The sequence below is a fragment of the Artemia franciscana genome, chromosome 4, assembly GCF_032884065.1.
Source record: "Artemia franciscana chromosome 4, ASM3288406v1, whole genome shotgun sequence".
Lineage (NCBI taxonomy): Eukaryota > Metazoa > Arthropoda > Branchiopoda > Anostraca > Artemiidae > Artemia > Artemia franciscana.
The window spans coordinates 11,253,451-11,280,836 of NC_088866.1; the positions used below are offsets into that span (position 1 = coordinate 11,253,451).

General features: G+C 34.3%; 1 protein-coding gene across 4 annotated transcripts; it reads left to right on the top strand.

Moving 5' to 3' along the window:
• The first annotated feature begins 2,969 nt into the window (after nt 1-2,969).
• LOC136025984 (E3 ubiquitin-protein ligase RNF185-like) lies at nt 2,970-27,276 on the top strand. 4 transcript variants are annotated; one of them, XM_065702119.1, is made up of 6 exons: nt 2,970-3,111; nt 11,146-11,291; nt 12,975-13,100; nt 16,138-16,195; nt 21,983-22,088; nt 27,025-27,276. In XM_065702119.1, the coding sequence occupies exons 2-6, from the start codon at nt 11,152-11,154 to the stop codon at nt 27,108-27,110; spliced, it is 516 nt and encodes a 171-aa protein (XP_065558191.1). In that variant the 5' UTR covers nt 2,970-3,111; nt 11,146-11,151; the 3' UTR covers nt 27,111-27,276. The 4 variants fall into 4 exon arrangements, with proteins under 4 accessions (XP_065558191.1, XP_065558188.1, XP_065558190.1 ...); XM_065702116.1 differs by having other exon boundaries at nt 3,075-3,128; XM_065702118.1 differs by having other exon boundaries at nt 3,105-3,157.
• The last annotated feature ends 110 nt before the right edge of the window (nt 27,277-27,386 follow it).

Below are 27,386 nucleotides of genomic sequence, written 5' to 3' on the forward strand. Positions count from 1 at the left end.
GTAAGACAAGGTGGAGTTTTATCTCAATCAATTTTCAAAATTTGTATTGCTGATATTTTAAATAATCTTCCAACAACTTACCTTGAAGGTAGTTGAAATGTCTCATATCTTGCTTATGCAGACGATATTCTTCTCATTAGTAGAACTAAATCTGGGCTTTCGGCTTCTGTTCGTTCTATCTCAACTGCTTTCTCGAATGTAGGTCTAACCCTTAACCCTGATAAATGTGAATTCCTTCATTTTGGTCCTTCTCCTAGCCAAATTTCTAGACTTAATTGTTCTGAATTTAGCATTCCGTGCGTGACTTCTTTAAGGTGGTTGGGCATTACCCTTACTAACAATTTAGTCTCTTTTCGTAATAAAATTGTTTCTGATGTTAAGGTTAAACTTCAAGTGGGTTATTCTAAAATTGTTGCAAACAGGGGGAAATACAACCGCAAAGCCCTTTCACAAATTTATTCTTGCTTTTGTGATCACTCGGTTTTATATCTTTCTGGATTGTATCCTGTTTTAAAAAGGAAAGATTTAAAGGCTCTCAAGTCATCTTATTTTCTTTTCCTCCTTTTTTTTGTATCTTCCTCCCTGGTACAAGAACAGTGATATGGTAACAAATTTCGGGGCTCCAGATTTATTAAATAAACTTAAAGTGCTACACCAGAAACTATCCGACTCGATACATTTTACTATTAACCCTTTTCATGATCTTCTATATTGTTTTCTACAGTAGTTTAATGTGTTATCAGAAGTTTTTTTGTTTTCTTTTGTTTTTTTTCTGTGTGTTTGTTTTTATACTCCGCTGTTTCAAGTGGGTCACAAATAAATTATTATTATTATTATTATATAGTGATTTTCTTTCAAAATTAGTGATTTTTTCCTAGATCTAGTAATTTTTCTAAAGCACGTAGATTCATCATTCTGTCGAATAATTCATATAAGAAGCTAAATTAAAAAACGAAATAGTGATTCACTATAGTCCTTAATATGTTTCAGATTAGCATTTATGTAAATATACTGCCTTTGAAACTTCCGATTTAACGCCATATGTCCATACCAGATATAGACCTCAGAGCGTTATCATCAAGATAATATATGAACCTAGTTAATCACAAAATTGCAAAATTGTTCTATACTTACCATTTCACAAAATTTGCTAAGGTTGAATTTTTTTCTTCATATATATGGTTTTTTTCTCTATAATCTATCGGTTCTAAATTAGATTTTCTTTTTTTAAAACCTTTGAAAGTGGAATGAATGGTGAATATGAACGCACCTTGTATATTTGCTAATAGTTCAGAAATGGAGTCATTGAAAAACAAGACGGTAGGTATAGGTTAAATATAATTTTCTAAAGGAAAAAGCTATCATTGAAAGAGAAAATAGGAGCTATTGCTTTTTATAATAGGATTTGTAACATATCTAGATAAATTAAATCGATTGTAGATGATTATTCAAAGTTGGTTGGGAGTAAGGGAGGGGGTATCTACTCTGGGAACTGTCTAATGATTTCAATTTTTATTTCTAATATTTAGTCGAAACTCCAATTATTCTCCAAATTCTCTTATTTGTAGTTGAAACACATAATAAGCACAGTTAACGTCCTATTCTTTAAGCTTATGGATTTATGTTCTAATATATCAAACAGTTTGTGGCAACGAACTGTAAAAACAAAGCGAAAATAGTAACAGAAACTCTACAAATGGAATTTTGATATCAATCGATATATCATCGGCTTATTATGTTGGTTTCAAATATGTATGATTTATTAAGCTCAGTTTTACCCACTAAAGGGTAAGAAACTAAGAAAATTCGGATTAAAGAGCAAAGAAACACCCGCTAAAATTCAAAGAGTCTTAATTAAAATCAAACTTTTAGTTTCGGTGTTTCAGAGAACCCTACTGTAGAAGTTTCAATCCTTTAGATGCAAAAGTGGTGAATTCTGAATTGTTTGCCAGAAGAAAAATAACGAATGCGTGTTAATTTGTTGTTCTTTTTTTATTCGAAGGACAGCGTATCAAACCAACGGTCCTAAAACATCGGGAGAGGACTCATTTGAATGGAAATAAAAATTTCTGATGTCCGTTTCATTTGAACAAAAAGTTCAGACAACTACTATCTCCGCTTCCACGTCTCTTTTTCCTCAAAAATTATTCGATCAAAAGTTCGAGATAGCAATTTTGTTTAACACAGTTGAAAAGTTCCAAAACTATACCTTTAAATTTAGCATGACCCACGAGGGTCTTGAAGATAGATCATGGGATGAAAGTATGCTAAGGATAATCTGCTAAGCATAGATAATGCACGATCTTTGAAAACCACTTTCAAAACCCAAATAACGGGTGACAGAAGGCATTAAACTTGGATAACTTGCGCTATAGATTTGTACATTAGGGGAGTGGGATTAAGGTTACGTTTTCCTGGGTTACTTAGCCTCCAAACTTCCTTAATGTGCACACATATAGCTCAAATTATATTACCATAATTTAATATAATTATATTATCAAATATAAATTGAAGTATTATGTTTTCACCATATTTTGGCATATCATTAGGATTAATATATGTTTACTTCTTGGGTGTGTTCAGTATAACTAACAAGTATTTCTTTTTTGTCAAGGAAGCATAATTTTTTCCATGAAAATATAAAAAGACCCTTTTTAAAATTGTTGCTGATGTTCCAGTAATTATACCAGATCAACTGAAAAAAAAAATAAAAAGAAAAAGCATATGTTTCGATCAGATCACCGATAACCAATATCAGTGATCAGGGCACAAACCAGTGGTACCAATTCCAGAAAATAAAGGGAGGAAGTAAGGATTTTGCAAAATTCTCTGCATAAAGACGCAAAAAAAGCATTTTTCATTGAGAAAAGTCAATCTAAAGGTAATTTTTGCATCTTGGGGGGTAATTATTCCCCTTCCTGTAAGTGCAACTTTATAGATCATGGTGCAGAAAAAAAAACAGTTATCAATCACAATGACAAAGAGTATTATAATTCTAGTGATTCCTTTTCAATAATCTAGTGATTTATGTGCTAATTTAATATTTTTTTAAGAATCTTGCGATTTTTCATTTGTTGATAACCCTGGGCATGCTTAATCGAAGAAGAAAAGGTAAGAAATTTGGAAGGGTAAAAATTTCACTGATTCACAAGCTAATGTGATTGCCATTCCGCTGTGCTTTAGCCACTGCCCCTTAATGTGCAAATATATAGCCCAAATTATACATTTCCTATGTATTGGTTGCTCTTGTTTCAACCTATGGGCCTTTAAATTGAATCAACTCTGACAAAATCAAGAATTAGAAAAGCACATAAGAAAGATATGATCTGGCTATATGCTATATTTGTGGGGTTAATGGTAAAGTATAGTGGAATTAAAGTCAAAAATTTCACTACAATTTTCCTGCATAGGCCTAGGCTATTATGAATTCACAACATTTGTTTATAGAGCATTCCTACCAGATATAAATTATAGCTGGCCTAGGCTATGTTCTTTTCTAGCCAGAAATTGAGTTTCCTGAATCTTTTGTAAGTATAAATGAAAAGAAATGTGTTTTTGGTCAAAAAATTAATATGCCACAGTAATGCACCCAATTATATGGGCTTGTTTTGACTCTAAAATATGTTAGACTAAATTATGTGCATTTTTTATTAAGTCTGTATATGATTTAGATACTTTGAACTAACTTTCAGATCTAATATCTAGTGTTAGTCTAAGTTTAGGCTCAAGCTTTAAGTGTGTACCTGAGTTTGAGCCCCACTGTTGACATTTAAAATTGATAATAGCCTACTGTACATGGCAAAAACTCAAACTAATCACATAGTTTTTAAGAAAATTTATACAAATATAATGGTGAAACAATTCACTTGCTAGCTGATATAATTGACTTTTTATAGTGATTTAGCCTAATATGACTACTAGGTATCTTATCCTTGGATATACATAGAACTACTAAAAAATAATGAAACTATTACTTTTATTAGACTAGGCAACATGTTTCTTTTATTCTGATTGTCATGTTTCCTTTCATAATAATATTTTATGAAGACATTTTTGTTTAAGTCATGTTATTAGGTACTTGTTGTTTATGCAGAATACACTTGATAGGGGAAGTTAGGTAATCCTAATGAAATAACCAAAACATAAAGATAATATGATACTTTAGAAACAAAATGATAGAAAATATGACAAATAATTATGGAAAGTAGACCATCCAGAATGCATTGTGTTAAATACCTAACCTAAACTAGCCCCTAACCACCTCTATATATTAAATATCTAATAATATCCATACATCATAGGTTTCTTGCTCAAAATAAGCAAATCATAACTGATCCAGGAAGAGAAACCAGTTTCTGTTATATTTTACACAGCATAGTTCTTGTTGTTCAACAGACAAGTACCCATTTTAATCTTATTGAAAATACAGTAAGTATATATAATTTTGACCAAAGATTTGTCCATTAAGGGTGTGGGTATTTTTCTAGGAAGTAATTAGCAGTCTATAATAGGAAAGAGCATAAAAAGACACACTAAATTATTAAGCAAGATGATGTACCCTTCTTTCAAATCTTATTACCCTTTATGCTGATGACTCAAAACTAGTTGGAAAAGCAGCTACTCCCTCTGACCAGCAATCAATTCAAACAGATCTTGACAGTCTAGGAAGATGGGCTAACATATGTGGCTTCTGACTTTCAATGTTGACAAATGCCATGTAATCCATTTTGGCAAACACAACAAGCATCATAAGTATTTCCTTCAAGACAACTTCCTTTCTGCTGTTTCCAATGAAAGAGATCTTGGGGTTATTGTGGATCACCAATTAAAGTTTAGCAGCCATGCTAAGTCTGTTTCATCTTCTGCAAATAAAACCCTTGGTATCATAAAAAGAACCATCTCCAGCCAACACCCTAGAGTTCTTATGAAGTTATATAAGGCACTTATACATCCATGCCTAGAGGTTGGAATGTCATTGGCAGCCCCTTTCTTCAAAAAAGATAAGAAGTTGCTTGAGGATGTCCAGCGTCATGCCACTAAGATGGTTGGCAACATGAATAAATTTCCATATGAAGAAAGGCTACATCATTTGAAGCTGCCAAGGCTGACATGCCGACGGAAAAGGGGTGACATTATTTTAACCAAAAAAAATCCTCTTTAAAGATACCCTTCCCGGTCTCTTTGCACAGCCCTTGTATTATGGTACTAGAGGACATTCATTGAAGCTCTCCATGCAGTGTTCCATGAGTAGACATAGAAGCCACTTCTTCACCCATAGAATCATCAGTATGTGGAACCAGCTATCTGAAGAAACAGTTTCTGCTACTTCAACTGACATGTTCAAGTCCCACCTTGATAGGGAATGGCTCTGCCAGGAGTTCCTTTACAATTGGGAAGCTGCAGAGTCCTCCACAAGAGTCTTATCTAACAGCCACAATCTACACCAAATGAATCCTTTTTTTTCATGGAGCATCACAAGGATAGGTAATCCTTATATTGCTCCAATCTGTGATTTAAGGTAATGTAATCACTTACTTATTCCTGGTCATGTCCAGCCTATAAAGTTAACCCACCCTCTCCTCTCTTTAGTGAGCAGGTTATCATAGCAAAGCCAGCTTCTGTTATGTATAACTCCCTGAAATCTTTCAGGGAAGATCCCAAGTTGGAGTTTGCCACCACTAGTCAGTTGACCCAAACACTTTCCCAACTGAGAACTGGCATAAGTGTTACATTTCTGCTCAGATTAGTGATATTGCCAATAGGGTGTAACACATTAAAAATTCACTACAATCATTGTGCTCTGTTTCAACTGTACTGGACCTAGTGGTTTCCACAGTGTCTTCTCAATTGTCTCAACTCACTGTAGCCCAATTAACTAGAAAACTGATGAAAAAAACTCATACACTGCTGTTTATGAGATAGTACATTCAGAATGCCAGCATTTCAAAAGTCATTTGAATATTGATGCATTTAGAATCCCAACTCAGACTAATGATGCAGTTTTCTTGTATAATTATCTGTTACATACTTATCTTAAATCCTTAAATACCTTACCTTAAATCACATGTGCTAGCAAGATAAGGTGGTAGATCCTCCTGTAGGTTCTTGCTGGTGGTGAGTGGTGAGTTGATGAGATGGTTCCAACCATAGTCACAAGCATGTCATGCTCAGCTGCAGTGGCTTTACCCACTATTTTTATACCCTTCTCAGCAAAAATCTTTGGAGGAACATGAACAGTGGTGAATTAGGTTTCACCAGAATTGAATATGTTGCTTGCTGTAAATACAGTTTTCTTCAAAACTGACTGTAAGTTCAAACCTGTACATTGTGCTTGCTAATGCTTGTGACACACCCCAAACTTGTTGCCTCTGGCTTTCTCACTGAAAGCTCTGGGTTTCAAGCCTGAAATCCAGCTAACCATTCTATACTGGCTTCTTTCAACCAGCTGTATTGGACAGTCTTGTTGTTTGCAATGGCATAGTTGTAAGCAAGGGTTCTAGTGTCTTGACTGGTCAAACCACACATTCTGCTTGCTTGCAGCAGGTATTCAGAGAGTGATGCTTCTTCTTCAAGCGTAAAAATAGTCACAACTAGAACTTTTGGGCACCACTTTAATTCACTTTTTTTTGTCATCACTGAGTTTTGAATACTTTTGGTAGTGTCTGTGAAAACTGAACATGACACTCCATGTTTCTTCAACACTGCCCTAATTGGTAAGCCAGCCTCTAGGTCTACAATAGCTGCTTCAATCATGAAATGCTGGTCAACTTTCTTTTCAGAAAACGATTTAGAAGATTCCTCCCACTTAGCTCTTGGAAATTGTGGCATTTTCTTCTATTCTGACACCAAATCTGAAAAAAAGATACATAAGTTATTTTTATTATTATGGTACAAGTAAAAACAGATAAGAAAAGATACAATGTATGGACTGAACTGTAAGAATGCATATGGTGTATCCTGGGACATGTCCCACTACATACCACTTGTCCTAGTATATACCCATATGACCTCTACTTGTAAATTATGTCCATTTTCTTTTACTCTTGCATATTTTTCCACAAGATAGCCACATGACATGGCCTGATGTTTTAGTTTTTGTTTGCTATCTTACACACATACAATCTCTGGAAGCCATTACAAAATAATGCACAAAAAAACTATTGCCCAAATATTTTTTTGGGTGGAATAGCCAAAACTTCGAATTCTATTTTCTTGGAAACAAAAATAGCAACTTACCAAAACTTTAGAACTATCATGTCCACCATTGAATGAACTATACTAGGTGGCTTTATTATATTTTTTAAAGAATGCTAGGTGGCAGAAAGTACCATGTCCCACCTTATACCCTGTCCCTGCATATACCACTTACCCCTATTTGTGATCTTAATGTGTTCAGTTATTTGATGACTCTGGTAATTGCATTTTTTTTCTTCCTCAATGCATGTCCTGAGTGGAGTTCCTCAAGGAAGTGTTTTGGGTCCTACACTATTTAATATCTTCATCAATGAGGCTCCTTGCATTATCAACAGTAACTTACTCTTTATGCAGACAACCTAGACCTTCTTAGACCAGCTTTGTCCCATGAAGATAATCCCCTGCTACAAAATAATCTTCAACTGCTGGGTCAATTAGCTGAGGCCTGGCTTCTTGAATTCAAGATTGCTAAGTGTCCTATCATTCACTTTGGCAAGCTGAATCATTGCTGCTCTAATTTTTTTCTTACAGTACCCACTCTCTTCTGTAAATAATGAGCAGGATCTTGGTGTCACTATTGACAACAAACCAAATGTTTATTGAAATATTCATTGAACTAAATGTTAGCACTCATGCTAACAGGTTGCTGCTGGGGCTAGTTCAGCCTTGGTACTGATTAAATGTACTATTTCCACTCATTCCCCTAATTTCACCAGTCTTATATATTAGGGACTTGTGTGTCCTAAGTTTGAAGATGGAATTTCTCTTGCCTCCCCATATTAAAAAAACAAACAAACATAAAAGTTCTTGAAGAGACATGCCACTAAAGTGATATCTGGCATGCAAGGGCTTTTCTACCTGGTAAGTCTATCAAAGCTGAATATCTCTACACTTGTTTACAGGGGAAACAGAGGGGATGCCATTTTAGCCTACAAGTTATTTAGAGCTAATACCCTCCCAGCATTATTCCCTAATGTTGGTACCAACTCAAGAAATAGAGATCATCACCTGAAACTTATCAAGAAGTCTACAATATCTATAGTTCGCACTCGATTCTCTTCTACACGAATTGTCAACAGTTGGAACAAACTATATAATGAAACAGTTACTGTTGAATCTGTAGTTGTTTTCATACAGAGGCTAGATGCTGAGTGGTCCTCCAGAGAGTGTAAAGTGAATTGGGGTACTACTGAACTTGGAACAGCATCTGGTCACTAGTGAACTTTACATACAACCAAAAGTCATCATTCTAGAGCACTGCAAGGAGAAATCCTTAGATTGCCCCTAGCTGCAATTTTAGGTAAGGTAATCAAGCGGTCTGCTCATAGTAATTTTAAATAGGTAATATAAAACATTTTAAATTCTTGAAGTGTCTTTTGGCCATTTTTGTAAATTTTCTTTATGCTCAATTAATCTGCTAGTTAAAAGATGAACATTCAACCCAGTGCATCTATCAATAGTGATTGCAAATGGGTACCCTTGCAATACTACCCCAGGTCTCCCTCCCCTCTCTTGGGGCTGAATATAGCTGCAGGCTGTTCTTGAGACTGTACTGCTCTTCTATGTGTCCATTATATTTGTGCATATTTCCGTTGGTTGGTAATGCCAAATAAAGCAATTCTAAAAACAAAAGACAAATCAGTAGTAACAAAAAGGACAAAAAGCAATATTCCATTACAAATTCTGATTAAAAGAAACAATTATCCTCCAAATTCTTCTTTCCTTGTTCAAAGAGTAATAGGTTGAATTCCATTAATTAGCCTAAATTCACTGTTTGTTTTGCTAGTGCTTAAAAGACTCATCCCTTTGAGAAACAAGAAATATTATTTATTTTACAGAAAAGAAACAACATGGCTCTAAGAAATGATTGGCTTTGAAAGTGGAAAACTGTGGTTTTGTATTGTAAGGAGGAAGCTTGAGGGATTTTTTGGATTAAGTCACATGGATTTCTTGGAAGGGCATTGTCCCCCTTAGAATTGTTTATGCCTAGTAAGCTGGAAATAGTTTACTATTTCTTGTATTAACCCCCCCCCCTCCCTTTTTGGTCATAGAATATGTATGTTTTCTCTTTCCTGGTTCTCCAACCAGCCACATCACTGCTCTTCAAATCAAAAATTACACAGTTTGTGCAGTAACTTTAATGCTAAATACATGCAGGCAACCTAGTATACTTTTTTTGTAGTCTATATTTTGTTGTTTTAGAAATAAATGAGTTACCCTGCCCCTCCTGTCAGAGATTTGTCAAGAATTGTTCCAGACAGTGAAAAGACTTAGAGATAAACTTGTCACTGTAAAGTTTGATCAGATTTTGATGACATTCCAAATTTGAATGACATTAAAATAAGTTTGTCCTTAAAACAATTTTCTGTTGTATTTATAAGTAAAGCACATGGTGTGAATCTCCTTAAATCTGGCAAAGATGAACACCAATTACTTGTCAAAGAGAGGTATACCAAATTCTGTGCAATTTTGAAATTTATTCTATTAACAGAATATACCTTATATTATATTATATTATATCTTATATTTTATATATTTAGATAAGGAAATGTCTACAGCAACACAAAACAAAGCTCAACTAAAGCATTAAATTCTGATAGGAGTGAAACATCTTATGATTCAGCTTTAAGCAATAAGATTTTGTTAAAATCCCATTTATTCCTTACTCTTTGAAGAAATAATTCGAATTAGCAGTGACCTGGAAATTAAACAGGCAATTTATCCAGTGCATATGTTTCTCATATTTTTCCAGGTACCAATTTAGAGCTGGGTTGACTCTGGCTGAGCTTATAGAGTTATGCCACTGACCCCCATCCAAACCAAATAATCAACAACACCAGGACTTGGGGTCCTGTCCTCACAGGCAAAGGATTCCAAGTCTAGCATGCTAATTACTTGGATACATCCTTGAACTAAACTATAGCCTATGGCATAGATTACTAACTTTTTTTGTCAATCTTAATTGAATCTTAATGTGGTCATACAGCTAAGGTTCTGTCCAAAATGTCATGTCTTTTTTGTTTATAGTACATCATAATTCTGTTAAAAAGTGTTCGATTGAGTTAGATTCTTATTGATTTTTTTTGTTATTAGACATTTAGCCAAAATACTTGATTAGTTTGTATTTTAAGTGGTTTTTAGAAAACTCCTCAATTATTTTTTATATTTTAGCTCACTTAAGTAAGTTCTGAAGCCACAATCTTTTAACTGGCCCATTTTCTTGTGGGCCAGTACAACCAACCTAAAGTCATTTTGGGTGATAGGGTCCCATTGGCCTAGGCTGCTGGATGTTAGTTTCAAGTTGCTGAAAAAAGTTTATGGGTCCCATTTTTGGGCAAACTATTTTTTTTCAATTTCGTCATGCATTTTCCCCATAGGATATAATAACCACATAAGAAAATATATCTCACCTTTGAATGTTAACCTTTAACCTTTTTTTCTGGCTCCCCAACATCAACCCATCTTGCAACAAAAAATATAAGATTTCCTCGCCTCAAGGAACAACCCCTAAAAGGTTAAAGCTGGATTGGCCACCAGAATCAAACATGCTGGTCTTTTTATAATTTTTTTTTCACAGTGTGCAATTTGGATAATTTAGGACCCTTGCCTAATGCTGCATAGGTCTTTTTATCCTCAGAGGTATATTTATTGAACCGTCTTGCTATCCTAAGGTCTATGGCTGTGCTTTGGAGTCTAAAACTTCAAACCTTTATCAAAGAGGAAGCTCATAGGAACAATTCAGAGGAAGTACATATGAGGAATTCCTCTATGACTTATGAAAAGTTCCTATTATTAGATTTGAAAATTTGGCCATAGAAATGCTCCTTGTACTAACCTTGCCTCATTCAGGAAGGGAACACCCGGAACCCAATCCCTCCCTAAATAGATTCTGTGCATCCATCATTTGTATTAAACATAACCATGATTATTGCTAAATTTGTTTCCTTTCAGGTCGTCATGTCAACTAGTAATGATGATGGACAATCAGCAAATGAGCCAGGAAAAAGTGAAGAAGGTGACACAAATGTTTTTGAGTGCAACATATGCCTTGAGTTGCCAAAAGATCCTGTTGTTAGCAAGTGTGGTCATCTCTTCTGGTTAGTGCTATATCCATATATATTTATCCAGAAAGAGCATTGGCCCTTTGTACAGAATTTTTGAAATAACATTTTACTGTTGAGACTAATTTAGATAATAGCTACCATTTGTGAATCAGCTAGAAATGGCGAATTTTTTTTCACTTGCCAGTTTTTTAAAAATGTGTTTTTTAAATTTTTGGTTACTAGGGGCCATGGTTTGTCCTTTGCTAGGCTGCAGCTATTTCTGCAACCATAATGTGTTTATGCGAGCATGTTCATACACACCTTCTCAACCTGGCATGATGTTTCTTAGTTTTGGTATTGGTATAAAATCAAACAAAAGCCATCGTATATGTACCTGCAAGAGTGACCAGTGGATAAAGACCCATTAAAGGAATCTCCTTCACCCTTTGACTTTACTTGAGCAAAATCTTTAAATGGAAACTTATTGAGTTTATGTCCACAAATATTTGGTTGTATTTATTAACTTTTTTTGATGTTTGCTATTTCTTCAGGAATGGCAGTGGAATAAGATTTTAAAAGTCCAGTTTTCAGACTCGTTTGAAGTAGAGGTAAATTTAATAAACATGGATGGTTTTTAAAATGATCAGCCATACAATCACATAGGTCAAACAGTATAGACATACACAATCAACCATAAAGAATAATCCATGGACAGGCAGTCATGTCTTCATTAAGTATAAGTCGTCATTTACCAAACAATAAAAACAGTAAAGACAAATAATTCAGAGACAACAACCCAACACAAGGGCTCATCAGGAGAATACACTTGCCTATAGGGTTTCGGCACTTTAAATTCTCTACCCAGTCATGTCGTGGCAGTCATGTCGCCAGGCAGTCATGTCGTCAATAAGTATAAGTCGTCATTTACCAAACAATAAAAACAGTAAAGACAAATAATTCAGAGGCAACAACCCAACACAAGGGCTCATCAGGAGAATACACTGGCAAAATAGCCACATGGCACGGATGAAATCTGTTGTAAGCTTGTTTTGGTGTTACTTGGTTGTTCTACATTTGTTAGTTGTTTTTTTTTTGTTTTGTTTTTTCATAGGCATCTATTTCGGGGGTGATACCTGACACTGGGATAGCATAGGTATTCTGTGGTAGGTACAACACTTGACTGGGTAGAGAATTTAAAGTGCCAAAACCCTATAGGCAAGTGTATTCTCCTGATGAGCCCTTGTGTTGGGTTGTTACATCTGAATTATTTGTCTTTACTGTTTCTATTGTTTGGTAAATGACGACTTATACTTATTGACGACATGACTGCTTGTCCATGGATTATTCTTTATGGTTGATTGTGTATCGCTATGCTGTTTGACCTATGTGATTGTATGGATGAGTAGGGTTAAGGCCTCATTCAAGTGCTGGTTTATATTAATAACTAATTTAGGAAAACAGTCTTCTTTTTCTCTTTCTGTTTTTTTTTTTTTTTTTTTTAATTAATGTGTTTGTGATGTTGCATTGGTGAATTCTCTTTTCGTATATATATATATATATATATATATATATATATATATATATATATATATATATATATATATATATATATAGCTTTATAAATGAGCAATAAGTGCATATGTATTTATGTATTATATATTATTATGTAATATGTATTATTATATATTATGTATACTTTTAATTCGATCAATGTAATGTAGTTGTATTTTTCAATAGCTGGCCATGTCTTCACCGTTGGTTAGAAACAAATCGAAACCGCCAAACTTGTCCTGTTTGCCAATCCGGCATTAGTGAAGAGCATGTTGTTCCTATTTACGGAAGGCATTCAGATCCTCATTCACAGTATGTATGTTTTCTTGGTTATTCAAGGTTTTACTTGAATTTATTACTTCTTTATTTTCTTGGCTGAAGCAGTTATACTACGATGATTAGACTATGATGTACTACCTAGGGGTCCCATATAATCAATAAAGTATCAATCAGTAAAGTATCAATAAAGCTAATCAATCAATCATTTTATTCGTATTAAAGCACAATTACAATTGTGAAACGGGTTATTCGACCCAAGAAGCTTAGCTTATTGTAGGCCACACAGTACAATAATAACAAGAGCCAAGAGCTCATATGGCATGAGCTCTAGCAAAATTCTGAGAATCAATAGATTGATTTAAAAGTAAAATCAGAGGCTTAATGCCGGTCGGGATTTGAAATCAGAACTCTGAGACATGATGTCCTTCTAAATATCAAAATTCATTTAGATCCGATCACCCACTCGTAAGTTAAAAATACCCCATTTTTTCTAATTTTTCCTCTCCCTGCAGCCCCCCCCCCCAGATGGTCGAATCGGAGAAAATAACTTTATCAATTCAATTTTCTCAGGTCTCTGAAACACCTACCAATTTTCATCATCCTAGCACGTCCAGAAGCACTGAGTTCGGCAAAGCACGGGACCCCCCCCCCTAAGTCCCTAAAAAAAGGGGATTCAGTATGGTTACGTCAGTCATTTATCTACGATGTTTGCTTATTCTACCCGTCAAGTTTCATCCTGATCTCTCCACTCCAAGCGTTTTCCAAGATTACCCGTAAATATCAAATTTCATTAAGATCCGGTAACCCGTTCTCAAGTTAAAAATACCTCAGTTTTGTCAAATTTTTTCGAATTAATACCCCCCCCCCCCAAAAAAAAAAAAACTCTGAAAGAACTGTGAACAATAAGCTAAATCATATAATACATACTAAATAAAGATAAAGGGGAATATACACTATAATACAAAAAAAGAAGAAGAAAGCAAGGCAAAAACTTTAACCTAAGATTTTACCATATTGTAGGCTTTACAGTACAATAAAAAAAAAAACTCTGAAAGAACCGTGAACAATAAGCTAAATCATGTAATACAAACAAAATAAAGATAAACGAGAATATACACTAGAATACAAAAAAAAAGAAGAAGAAAGCAAGGCAAGACTTTAACTCAAGATTCTTAGCTTATTGTAGGCCATACAGTACAATAAAAAAAAAAAACTCTGAAAGAACCGTGAACAATATGATAACTCAGATAATATATTCAAAATAAAGATAAAGGGGAATATACCCTAGAATACAAAAAAAAGAGGAAAGCAAGGCAAAAACTCTAATCCAAGATGCATAGCTTATTGTAGGCCACACAGTGCGATAAAAAATACTTTGAAAGAACCGTGAACAATCAGCTAAATCATATAATGTATACAAAATAAAGGCAAAGGAGAATGTACACTAGAATACAAAAAAAAGAAGAAGAAAGCAAGGCAAAAACTTCAACCCAAGAATCTTAGCTTATTGTAGGCCACACAGCACAATAAAAAAAAAAACCTGAAAGAACTGTGAACAATAAGCTAAGTCATGTAATACAAACAATTAAAGATAAAGGAGAATGTACACTGTACTGAAAAAGTAAGTGCATTTTTATATCATTTAACTCCAAAAGATCATCCTGTGTCTTTCTCTTACATGCAATCTTGAACAGAAACGCTTTCGTATGTATACCATTGATCGGATCTCTCGGAAATATATATTGTTTTCTAAGAACAAATTTAATGATTAAAACGAGTAGAAATCAGGTTTACATAAGACTTTGGGCATATTACTAGAGGAAATTACTATGAATAAAGAAATGAAACCAAGAAAATAAAATAAACAAGAAAGTGGAACTTAAAAGATCCCAAATTATCAAAAGCAAGAGAAATGTTGCCGCCCAAAAACGGTTGTTAAGCCCCAATTCCTCACCCTTGCAGGTATTCTATTTGTCAGCATGTGGGAAATTAATTAACTTTTGCCAGACTAATGTACAATGAATATATATATTTATAATTTGTTCCTTCAGGTCTGTTCCTTTCAGATGTGTAGGAAATCATTTGCTATGTTGCACTTTCAGTTTAAACAATTTGTTCAATTTTTAGCAAGTAGCCAGAATGTTTTCGAGGGGACAAATACTGCAGTCAAATCTGTTTTCTTACTTGTATTTGAATAAACTCTTCAGTATTTACATTTATCATGTGTTTTATTTCGGTGTTTCAGCTTTAATTAGTTAATGAGTGGGTCGTTCTATATAAAAAAAAACCCTCCCTGACCACGACCTTAGGCCTGTAATGAGGTTATCAACGATTTTTAGCCGGGTACCAAAAAGCCAAAGACAAGGTCAGGCCTATTTCAACTGGAATGGTTTTGTATTTAACAGCTGCTTCAGTCTGCACCATTAGGGAATTTCCAAAGAAAAAGGGGTTGGAATAGGGGAGTGTGGGTAGCCTCTCTTAAAGGACTTTTTATGCTCTATAATTTTTTCCGGTATACTACTAGATAACATGCTATTTTGTAATTTAATTTAAAGCTGTTTTGATTAAATAAAGGTTGAAAATGCACAATTTCGCTACTTTAACATTTAATTTCTCTATATGGTTTGATTGTTATTACCTTGTGCTACATAGTGAATTCCTATGAGTAGAAGTGAGTACGCAACTTAGGAATAAAAACCGAAATAAGGCTCACCAGAAAAATTAATTTCTTGGTCATGGTTCTCTTCCCTCCACCAAGCCAAATTTCTGGGTGCATTCATACTGGTAACTATATCAAAGTACAATAACAAGAAGACCTTTTCAATCTGTCTTCTAATTACACTTTATGTAATGTGACTTGTGTAAATACTTTGCATATTAAATGCAGCATGTATTATGCAAAATATGTTAATTTATACTTATTGATTACGATATAAGTTCGTTTACCTTTATAAGGGAGGAAGAAACAGAAAAAATTCGTTGTTTTCTTTTTTTAAACAACAGATTATCTCCAATTGTTCTTTATAGTGATTTTTTATATATGTATCTTATACAGTTATTTTTTTTGTAGTGCCAAGAATGTGCCTCCGCGCCCCCGAGCCCAGAGATATGAACCGGAGACAAGGAACGTAAGTTTTTCTATAATTATGTTTTTTCATTATTATTATTGCTATAGAAAAAGGATTAAAATGAAACTTGGTCATAAAATTCACAAAAAATCATTAGTTAGTAGCGCCAAAAGATTATAAAACATGCATAAAATGAATAAAAAAACGAATGTGCATGTGACACAGATCCGAAGGCTTTGACTCAAACATAAGAAGGAATTATCGATTAAAACGGTCGAGATTGCAAGAGATAAGACAACCTTTGGGGATGGATTGTTAGTTGCTTCTGGTGCAGTTTTCCAGTTTACCTCAATATCTTGAGGTAAACTGGTGTATAAATAAAAAAAGAAGAATAACTGTCCTCTAGCGTCAAGAAAGACGAACTGCCACCTAGCCATCTAGTCTTTAACATTGCTTTAGCATAAAAGCTAAAGAAAATTTAGACATTAAATCTCAAAAGAAGAAAACTACCATATAGTATCTGTAGAGAAGAACTGCTATCTGACCATATAGTCTTTACCATTACTGTTGGCATAAAACTAAAACAATTTTTTTTTAATTTTAGATAATTAAATTAATTAGATTAATTAATTAGATGATTAATTTGATTTTAGATTTTTAATTCTAAAAAAGAAAAGGCTGCAATCTAGTATCTAGAAAGAACTGCCAAGCCATCTGGTCTTCATAATTAATTTGGTGAAGAAGAAATGCTATCTAGTATTGCTCTTTACTATTAATTTGGCATACAAGCAAACTAGGTTTGATTGCAGAGAAAAGGGAAACGAGCAAAGTGAAAGTACTCGTAATCATGGTTTACTAACATTTATTTTTAGTCATTCAAAAAGTTTTGCGAATATTTGAACCCAAATTTTTAACCGACTCGATGTTTGATTTCAACGTAGCCTTGTGCCATCTCTAGTTGTATCGAGTTGTGGTAGCTCAAACAAATAGTAAGGAATTCTCTTTGCTAAGTAACATTCAGTTTCGATTATCTTTTTCTCATAAAAGCTATTTGTTTATATAAATTCGTTCCCTTTATATTTAAAGTCACTCGAAAGCAATGGACTGGATTGTACCAAAATCGGACGTAAAATTATGCCCTGTTTGTGTCTTTTCATACACGATTCAGTTTGGTTTAATATTGTTTATTTTTTGTTGTGTGTGTTCCAAACTTCCTTTTCTCGCTCTATTCGTACTATACTATTCGAACTTGCCCTGTTCGTTTAGTAAAATGTGATTATTATTATTATACTAAAGTTGATCTAATCTTCGTAAATAAGGTCGAGCTTTTGTTACGATGGTTTCACTCCACCCTCCCCCTCCCCCAGTTATGTTCTATTCTCTGGGGAAAGGCTATACAAGTCTGTAACACTGACCATTAGAAGGGTTATAACCAGGGTTGCTCTATTTATAAGAAAAAATATAAAATTATATAAAAAACTAATTTTTGTTTTTATGTATATTTTTATATATATAAAGATATATATAAAAACAAAATAATTTTGTTTTATAACTTCTTAGTTTTTAGAAACGTTACTGCTGGGAAGTGTCATTTTTTTGCTTGGCAACGATTTCAAATGCGCGTTCTTTTTTCTTTTGAACCCAAAAAGTAAATGTAAACATTAGAATTTTTCTCTAAAAGCCAAACTAAATGTAAAAAAAAATTATTCTTCGGGTGTTGTTGAAATCATATTAGCAAATTATTTCTTAAACACGCTGCCTTGCCGTTTCCAAGTAAAATTAAAATTTGTAAGCATATAAGTAACCTTTAGAAGGGTTTCAGGCTCTTTTTAAAACTACAAATTTCTTTTCATAGTAACATTTTACTGTTAAGACTAATGAAAATAATAACTAGAATTCCTGAAAACAAATGCCAATGTTTTCTCACCAGCCAGTTTTTTTTTGTTTTAGAAACATATTTTTAAACTTTTAGTTACTATGGGCTGTTTTGAGCCTTTTTAGTCCCTTTTTTCCCCAAAAAACGAATATTGAATTATGAAAGACAATAAAAAAGGCATCAAGGGGTGTATTCACTTTCAAAATAGTTAAATTATGTTGAAAACTACAAATTTACTAATAGATTCAGCCGTGATTCATTGCTCAATAAGTTAAGACTATAGTGCTCGTTATCGCCTACTCTGAAAAATGATAATTTCAACCTGCAGTCAGAGGTGAAGTATTTTAAGGAATAAACCCTGTGTATGTCTGATAGGCTTATGGCTACAGAGCATCAGCCTAAGGAGAATAATGTGGTTGCATGGAATGCAGTCTGTGAGGATGAAGATCAAGCCTAACATGTTTACCGAGATATGTGCGGATGGACTGCAGTCATACCTCATTTTTCAGTTGTTACAATAAAAAAGCATAAGAAATATTTTAAGGTTAATCTAAAAAACCATGGAAACAAGGTTGAAACACTTAAAAATGGGAAGAAGCTTAAAGAAAGAAAGATAGCAAACCAGGTAAACATTTATGTGAGTGATTAAACCCCATTTTCTGTGAGAGAGGCAAGAAAAAAAAATTATGTGAAAAAAAGAATTGTGTCTTAAAGTGATGGGTATCAAACACAATTCCGCCATATCTTCAGTTTGAACATCCGGGTAGTATGAAAGTGAAGTTTACGTGTGACTAAGAAATGAGTGTTTTATTGAATGTGTTTAGTTTACTTGAATATTAATTATCTTGTCTTTTTCCCTTAGTTTAATCAAATAGATAGGCTACAGAAAAGTTGATAAAGATGAATTTGAAATGTGTGGGTTAATGTTTCTTTTATTTGTGATTAAACAATTTTAAATTTTTGTTGACGAGAAAATTCTTTGAGTGGGGTGTAGCTTTCATTAATGTATTTTTTTTTTAATTGTATGTCCGCTTTGACGGATATATATATATATATATATATATATATATATATATATATATATATATATATATATATATTTGTATTTATATAGGTCTAGATCTATTTTTGGTCTAGGTCTTATATAGGTCTAGATTTTTTTCGTCGCCGCCACCCTATACCATCACCTGCATTAACTTATATTGATAATGGCTAGAGACATTGTTTTACCTCGGGGGAACTGTAATGTCATGCAACTTGAAATTCGAAGGGTTGATTTTTAGAGCCGGTTTAATGAAATGATAAATGGAAATTTAGATTTAATAGTACTGAGATTTCCACTAATGAACCACCAATGTATATTTTTAAGGAGGATACATTACCCTTGTATTGTGATAAGGGCCGCTTTAGTCTTAACATTTTTCATTTGAATTGTCAGGGACTGAATTATTTGCATATTTTTTATTGAAACTAAGTAATACTAATGTATTTCCAGTGATCGCTTTAACTGAAACATGGCTAAAAGATAATAATTGCAATTATTAGATATCTCTGGTTACACTTTATGTGTAAGAAAACGAGAGTATCATCAACTCGGACGCCTAGCAGCCTGTATTCAGGCTGAGTATAAGGCTTCAATAGGAGAAGATCTTACAGGATACAGCGAGAAAGTCGGCGATTGTTTTGTTCTGCATGTTACTAGAGAGAATTTGAACTTGTTTGCTGTTGTAGTATATAGACCTGCACAGAGCCTGCTCCATGACTTTATGGACCTATTTGAAAAACAATTGATGAAACCCCCGATTAACTCTATGCCATGTTTTATTATGGGGGATTTCAATATTGACGTTACAGATCAGTCATCTGCTAGAACAGAATTTATTAATAGAAGTCTATCTAATGGGTTTCATCCTTGTATAAATATCCCTACAAGAACTATGGGAGCATCAGCTAAGCTTCTGTGCCATTCATTTCAATGGCAATAGATTGATTTCAATGTGTCCTCGAGTCTTCCCAGGGTCCTTATCAACGATGTATCCGACCAATTTGGAGCATCAGCTAGTTTAGAACTTCAACGAAGGAGGTTAAAGGCAAAATATCAAGGATTCCAGTGATCAACCAAACTGCGATGGTAAAACTTAAAAATGATATAGAAAAGGTAGATTGGTTTGAGGTTCTAGGTGAAGTTCAGGACGCAAATTCGAGGTTTGTTTTATTTATAAAAAGTTGTAGTTTGAAAAGTCATGTAGTCACATTGAAACCATTCAGTAGAAAACATTCAAGTAAATACCTTGGATAAGCCCTGTGATTTTGAAGCAAATAGATGTAAGAGATAAATTGTTTACCGCTGAAATAATTAACCCGACTCGAGAAAATAAGCAATTATATAAAATTAACCGAAATAGGTTGAATGCAATTTTAAGAGTTGAAAAAAACAAATATTTTGAGAAAAAGTATAAGGAGGTCGAAATATGCCCTAAGAAACCTGGGGACTAATAAAAGAAGTGATTGGATTACAAATGAATAGTTTACCTGATGAATTAATTAATGGAATAGGAGAGACTTCGAAGTTTGAAAATGATGCATGTAATGAATTTCAGAATTACTTTTCGAATATTGGTCTCAATCTAGATATGTCAGTTGTACCTGATAGTGGTGGTCCGACGTTCGAGTCCTTACCGAGGGACCAGATCGATGTATTTCTTCATCTTAGACTTGTGACAGTTGATGAAATTAAACAAATTATTTATGGGTTGCGTAGTAATTCATCTGGTAGCGATCACATTCCTTTAAAAACACTTCAATATATTTAATATGGATTAATTAATGAATGTTTTCGTGAAGTAGAATTCACAGATTGTTTAAGGTTGCCCGTGTAACCCCAATTCGTATGTATAGTATTAAAAATGACCCAGGAAACTCTAGACCGATATCTGCTATACTTATGATTTCCTGCGTTTTAGAGAAGTGTTTTAGTATTAGAATGACGAGTTTTTTGGATCATAAGCTACTAGTACAGACACAATTTGAGTTCCGTAGAAAACGGAAAACGGAACAGGCGATGATTTATTTGACAACTATGATAAAGATTTTAAAGTAGGTGCTGTATTTTTGGATCTAATGAAAGCTTTTGACACTGTAGATTAACTTCTACCTAAGAATTGTGATGTGTATGGTTTGAGGGTAAAATCTTTAAATTTTCTAAGAAGTGTTTTAAGTAATCGTTATCAGTATGGCTAACTAAATGATTCTTCTCCAGGGAAAAGCGTAGTGACTATGGTGTTCCTCAAGGATCAGTTCTTGGTCCTGTATTATTCCTGATATTTTTAATGATCTACCAAATTGTCTAAAAAAAATTTTGCTACAGAATAAATGAACTAGGGGTAGACCTGTCTAATGAAATAGTTTCACTTTTTGCTGATGACACAACAGTAGCACAACTATGACAGCGGAACTACTGTAGATTTTCATAAAGCAATCAATTAATAGAACTAAAATCAGAACCAAAAACAAATTTTTGTGGTCGACAATTTATAAGAACGGTGAACATCAGTCCTTAAAATACAATAGACACCAAATAATGCAACTTCCATGCGTCTATTTTGTTGTTGGAATTCTCTACTTTGATTGGGAAGTTGATCAGCGCAGACCATGAGAACTCTGATTAGTTCGGGTTTTACAGTGTCAAATAATGTCATTTAGAGTGTAAAGATAAAAAGTCCTCCACAAAAGCCGACACAAAATATAGAAATAATTTCATTATTGAAACAATTTTTGGTTGATCTGTGAAAAATTCTCCGTTGAAAATATATCTTGGAAACCACACGATTTTTAAGAGGGGGACAAGCCCCTTACCAGTTCGCTTCCTATTTTAAAACATGCCAAAATATTAAGATGTATAAACACTCCTTAAAAGTATTGATTCTTGGGTTCTTTGCATCTCTGCTAATTTGTTTCAGTTTTCTTTTTAGACTGGCTTTCCAAATATGGTAGATGGATCTTTTAGCGTTTCATTTGGTCTTGGAACATTCCCTTTTGGATTTTTGACAGCCGCCTCGTACGGCGCAAACCGTCAAGGTATGTGCGCACTTTAAGCGAAAACTTGATAGTTCCGTTGCTTAAAAAAGGAAAATAATAAGAAGGGAAAATAAAGGGAAAAAATAACTTGTATTTTTACATAAATAATTGTAGCCTAGCAGCCGATTATTCCTTAAAAGTCCCCTACATGTCTTACCACTGGAACCAAATTAGTTTTACCATCAAATGCACCAGAAAAAAATAATAGGTACACAAACAAGCGAAATCCGTTAACTCCTCATTGCCGAAGATGATTGTGAGCTAACAGCCAACTGTTGCTTAAAACTCCCCTATAAGTCTCACAATTGGCTACGGCCTTTTTTTGGTTTCAGTGTCTACCTTACTACTGAAGTTGTCAACCCCTTTAAATTTCAAATTGGTATATTTCATGAAGAAATTTGTCTACCAAAAAAACGGATGACATATACTTTAATCAGCTCATCAAGAACTATCGACTGCCGTCGAAAAAAAAATTCTGTCTTAGTTCAAAAGTTGACTTTTTGCCGTAGGCCAAGTTTCTAACGTCATTACTTAGAAAGGAGCAAAGAATGAACTCTAATAGCTTTAGCAATTAAAGATATTTTAAAGTTTAAGAGGCACATCTGATACCATTTTCTCTACCGTAATCCCAATTGCGAAAAACCGAATGATAAACTCAGTTGAAATCACGAATAGAAATGGGTAGAAACAATATATGGCAGAACTGTCAGACCCGTGGGAATTTGCCACTTTTTGTTTCTGTAAATTTTTCTATTTGTCACTCAAAGAAGATATATTGGCTGTGGGGCTGGCTGTGTAAACTGGGACCTGCCTGCTTGCCTGCTAGAACGGAGCTTTCCACTCGAAAGCACAAATATGGTTTCAAGAAAGGACAGCTTGACTGCATAACTTCAGATAGTTGTCTCTGACATAGGCTATGAAACTCTATTTCACTTCACACACTATAGGCTCTGGCTTAAGGACAGGCAAAAACCATCCTTTTCGGCCCCAGGAAAGAGTTCTACGAAGCTTTCCAAAATGCAAAGTCATATTCATCAATACGTCCTAAGGTCCACGCTTTCCGTAACAACTGCAGGGGTTAGACCCTTGCCACTTTCTAGAAATAAGCTGAAATCGGGTACTAGAAAAAAAAACACGACAAAACCAAATTTTTGCTCTCGTAACACAATAAAGTAGATTTTCCTTAAAATCGTTTTCTGTCAAAATATGTTGGATCTTAAGCACATTGATTTGCTATGCATAAAAAAGCCTATTATGGCCTATTATTGCCAATTTTCCTACTTTGTATTGCTGCTTTGTATTGTTTGATATCAATAAATGTGTCGAAAGTAACACTTGTGTCAGAACAGTGACACCGAATAAATGCAGACATTTAACTCTAAAGTTACTAGTTCATTTTCAGTGCCAGAAGTAGGAATAATAGAACTAACGTAGAATAAGAAAAACTGGTTAGCCAACAAACGAAGTTTACTAGTTTATTATCAATCAGTTCCTAGTAACTAACATGGGCTCGGGCCTAGTGCAGTGAGGCTCAGGCTAATATTAATTGAAATTCTAAAAAAAGAGGTTTTCTTTGGTTCTCAAGATGGGGAGAGGGGGTTTATAAACCCCCTTCTTAAGATAATCAGCCATGAGAAATTAAAAGGCTATCTCAGAATTTACACTCTGGCTTTTTGCCCTATTTTGATTAAGGTTGACGTTTTCAGCACAAAATGTAACAGCACGAGACTTTTGAAGTAAAAAGGACACTAAATATTTTCATTCAATTGAGCCCTCTTCCGATATTCTACCACCATTATTTCAATCTCTTTCTCTTGACACATATTAGTGCGGATGCTTGAAAGAAAGCAGCACAACTGTTCACTTAGTGGGAATGTATTACCTTATTGTACAGTCGCTTGACCGAGGAAATGCGCTTTTTGATCTTGGATTACCGAAAAGCCTTTGACCTTATTTGCCATTTCATAGCTGTGACAAATTTACGTGCAGGTGTACGAAATATGTTCTCCTTTTAGTGATCAATTTTTTGTAAGACCGTTTCCAGTGTGTCTACAGCCTTTTCTCTGGAGACACCAACTCCGACGTAGAAGACTTGTCAGTTCTTCTGAAATATCTCTTTGAAAACTCTGAGGCAGTTCCCCAATTCAGCGATTCAATAACGATCAGCTTCAAAATCCAATGTACTATCAACAGTCTTCAAATCAACGAAGGAAAATTTCTTGGCTTTAATCTTCTTAAGAGGGACTTTGTCAATCCTCCTCCACCGTATCCTAGTGTATCTTTGGCTGTAATTCTCGGTGTCACGTTTGTGTTGGGTGCCGTTTTGTACTCATGTTGATACAATTACTAAAAAAGACAAATGGTGCGATGTGTACCCTTATCTTACAACGTCGTTTCGGTTTTTCTGTGTTCCAACTTAAGACAACTTATCTTACATACATTCGACCATTTTTGAGTATGCTTTCCCTGTATGGGGCCCTCAATTTGGCAACTAAAGTTACCTAAGCGATCAGCTTGAATCACTACAAAAAAAGCCTTTAAAGCTATTCTTTCAGACGCATATGTAAGTTACGAATCGGCATTATTTGTTCTACAGATACCGTCCCTTCACGAACGTCGTTTGGGTTTGATCTGCAAATTTGGCTAATTTCTTCTTAGCGGTGAAAACAGGGATATTCTAGCACCATTTATGAGAATCGCATTCAGCGATTCAATAACGATCAGCTTCAAAATCCAATGTACTATCAACAGTCTTCAAATCAACGAAGGAAAATTTCTTGGCTTTAATCTTCTTAAGAGGGACTTTGTCAATCCTCCTCCACCGTATCCTAGTGTATCTTTGGCTGTAATTCTCGGTGTCACGTTTGTTTTGGGTGCCGTTTTGTACTCATGTTGATACAATTACTAAAAAAGACAAATGGTGCGATGTGTACCCTTATCTTACAACGTCGTTTCGGTTTTTCTGTGTTCCAACTTAAGACAACTTATCTTACATACATTCGACCATTTTTGAGTATGCTTTCCCTGTATGGGGCCCTCAAGTTGGCAACTAAAGTTACCTAAGCGATCAGCTTGAATCACTACAAAAAAAGCCTTTAAAGCTATTCTTTCAGACGCATATGTAAGTTACGAATCGGCATTATTTGTTCTACAGATACCGTCCCTTCACGAACGTCGTTTGGGTTTGATCTGCAAATTTGGCTAATTTCTTCTTAGCAGTGAAAAAAGAGAGATTCTAGCACCATTTATGAGGAATAAAATAAGCATAAGGTTAGGTAATAAAGTGAGACCAATATTACCTACTTTAAGAACACATCGTTTCACCAATTCGTTCGTTCCTTTTTACATGTCAGCGTTTAATAAGTTATAGTCTCGTTGATCTATTGACGTTGTAAGGAATAGCGCCATCTAGTTGGAATTCTAATCTGAATTACGATTTCTTGTATAAATAAAACTATTTATAATACGGTTACCCTTGGAAAAAGAAAAGAAAAAGGGAGCGCATCCAAGCGAAAAGTGATTTTCGTGATTTTTGAAGATGGTTTGGAAGCCTTCTGTTCAAGGTTTTCAAATACGGTTATTTCATCAGTTTTAGATCCTTTTGGAGGGGTTTTTTGCTCTTTCGTAGTTATCAATAATTTGTTTTCATAATCAAGTTATATTCTGTTAAAACTGAATATAGCTCTTAATTCTGTATTAGTGTTCATTAGAAATGTTTCTCACTAGACGTCTTAAACGTGTTTCTAAGCTCTCAGTTGCTATGGATCGTGGTTCGCTCTTTACTAAGTTGCAGCTTATAACAGTATAACAGCGCATGCAAGAGAAAAATTGCCAAGTCCAAAGATATCCGTAGGCGTTAAGACAGAGAAGAAGAAACATTACCGAAAAAAGATGTCACAAAATAGACTCATACAATTGGTTGTTTCGGTAACTCTCAACCCTGAAAACAATCCTGTGACGCTATACAGCCGGTATGTGAAGCCATCTGACCAGCGAATATTTCTCATTATCCAGTCAGTTGGTTTCCGATCCTCAAATAGATTATATGCTACGTTTGTTCCTTTTTTTTATGTGTGTCGTCTGATATGCTCTAATGCTGGTTTACAGGGCTTTTACAGAAATCTTATTTAGATATATAAAAGCTTTTTATCAGATTCTACCAGTGCTGTAATTTTGTTTAAACCGAGTAAGCTGCGTAAAGGCCGTTTGTTCTTTTCGCAGTTTAACGTCAAATTCTGCAAGAATCTGGAGTTATCATAGTAGGTTACGTCACAGCTAAACCGAGGTGGAACAACTACGGTGGTTTTTAAGTTTAACTTAACAAATTTTGACTCAGCACATCAGACTAGGAACAAAATCAAATATAAACCCTTTTGGTACTAAACAGTTGGAAGCTAGCTTCTAGTTTCTTTGTTATGTAATGCCACGATCTGTTACCATGTTCAGCAGTTATGGCAAGCTGTAACATATTAAAGTAATTTGGAACGAAAATAGCGAGTAAAACGTAGTTAACTGTTTGCAAATTTTAAATGGCAGAATGATAATAGTCACTGCTGATAGATGTCTTGGTCTATATGATTTGCCACTACAGATTCACATCATGATAAATTTCCAGGCTTCGTTTGGGCTGGAGCATTTCTATCTGTTTTATGATATCGAACATAGCTTCAAAGGAGTGACAGCCGATAAGTAACTTTTGTTTTGTAAGTTTATAATACCCGTTTCTCTGTTTGCTACTTAAAAACTGAAAGGAAACTGGATACTTTTCATCCAGCAACACTACAATTATCTCTTTTCTCATATTTTTCTGTGAAAAGGGCCCTCTGGGATAAGAGTGAAATATTCTGTATTTTTTTGTTTTTTTTACTTTTCAATTATAAATTTTACCGCAAGTACCCAAAAAAGAATGTGACCATTTACAGATTTTTTCTTTCAGGTCCCCCTCCCGATGAAGATAGATTCATGTCAAATGTATTCTTCTATGTGACCGTTTTGTTTTTGCTGTGGATCATATTTTCTTAAAGCTATAAGACGATTGTGATAACCTTTTTAATTCAACGTTGTTTCAAAATTGTACAAATCCTGGTTAAATCGTTCAGCAAATTGTAACACTTCCCGGAGCTTCAAAAGAGTAACTTGTTAGTGGCGCCTCAATATTATTAAATATAAATGTTTCTGGCACAGAGAACCTTTTCTGCCCACTTCTATGTTTAAATCAAAGTAGGTAGCTGTTCACGGGATCCGTGTTTTTTTTTTTTTTTTTTTTTTTTTTTTTTTTTTTTTTTTTTTTTTGCTTGA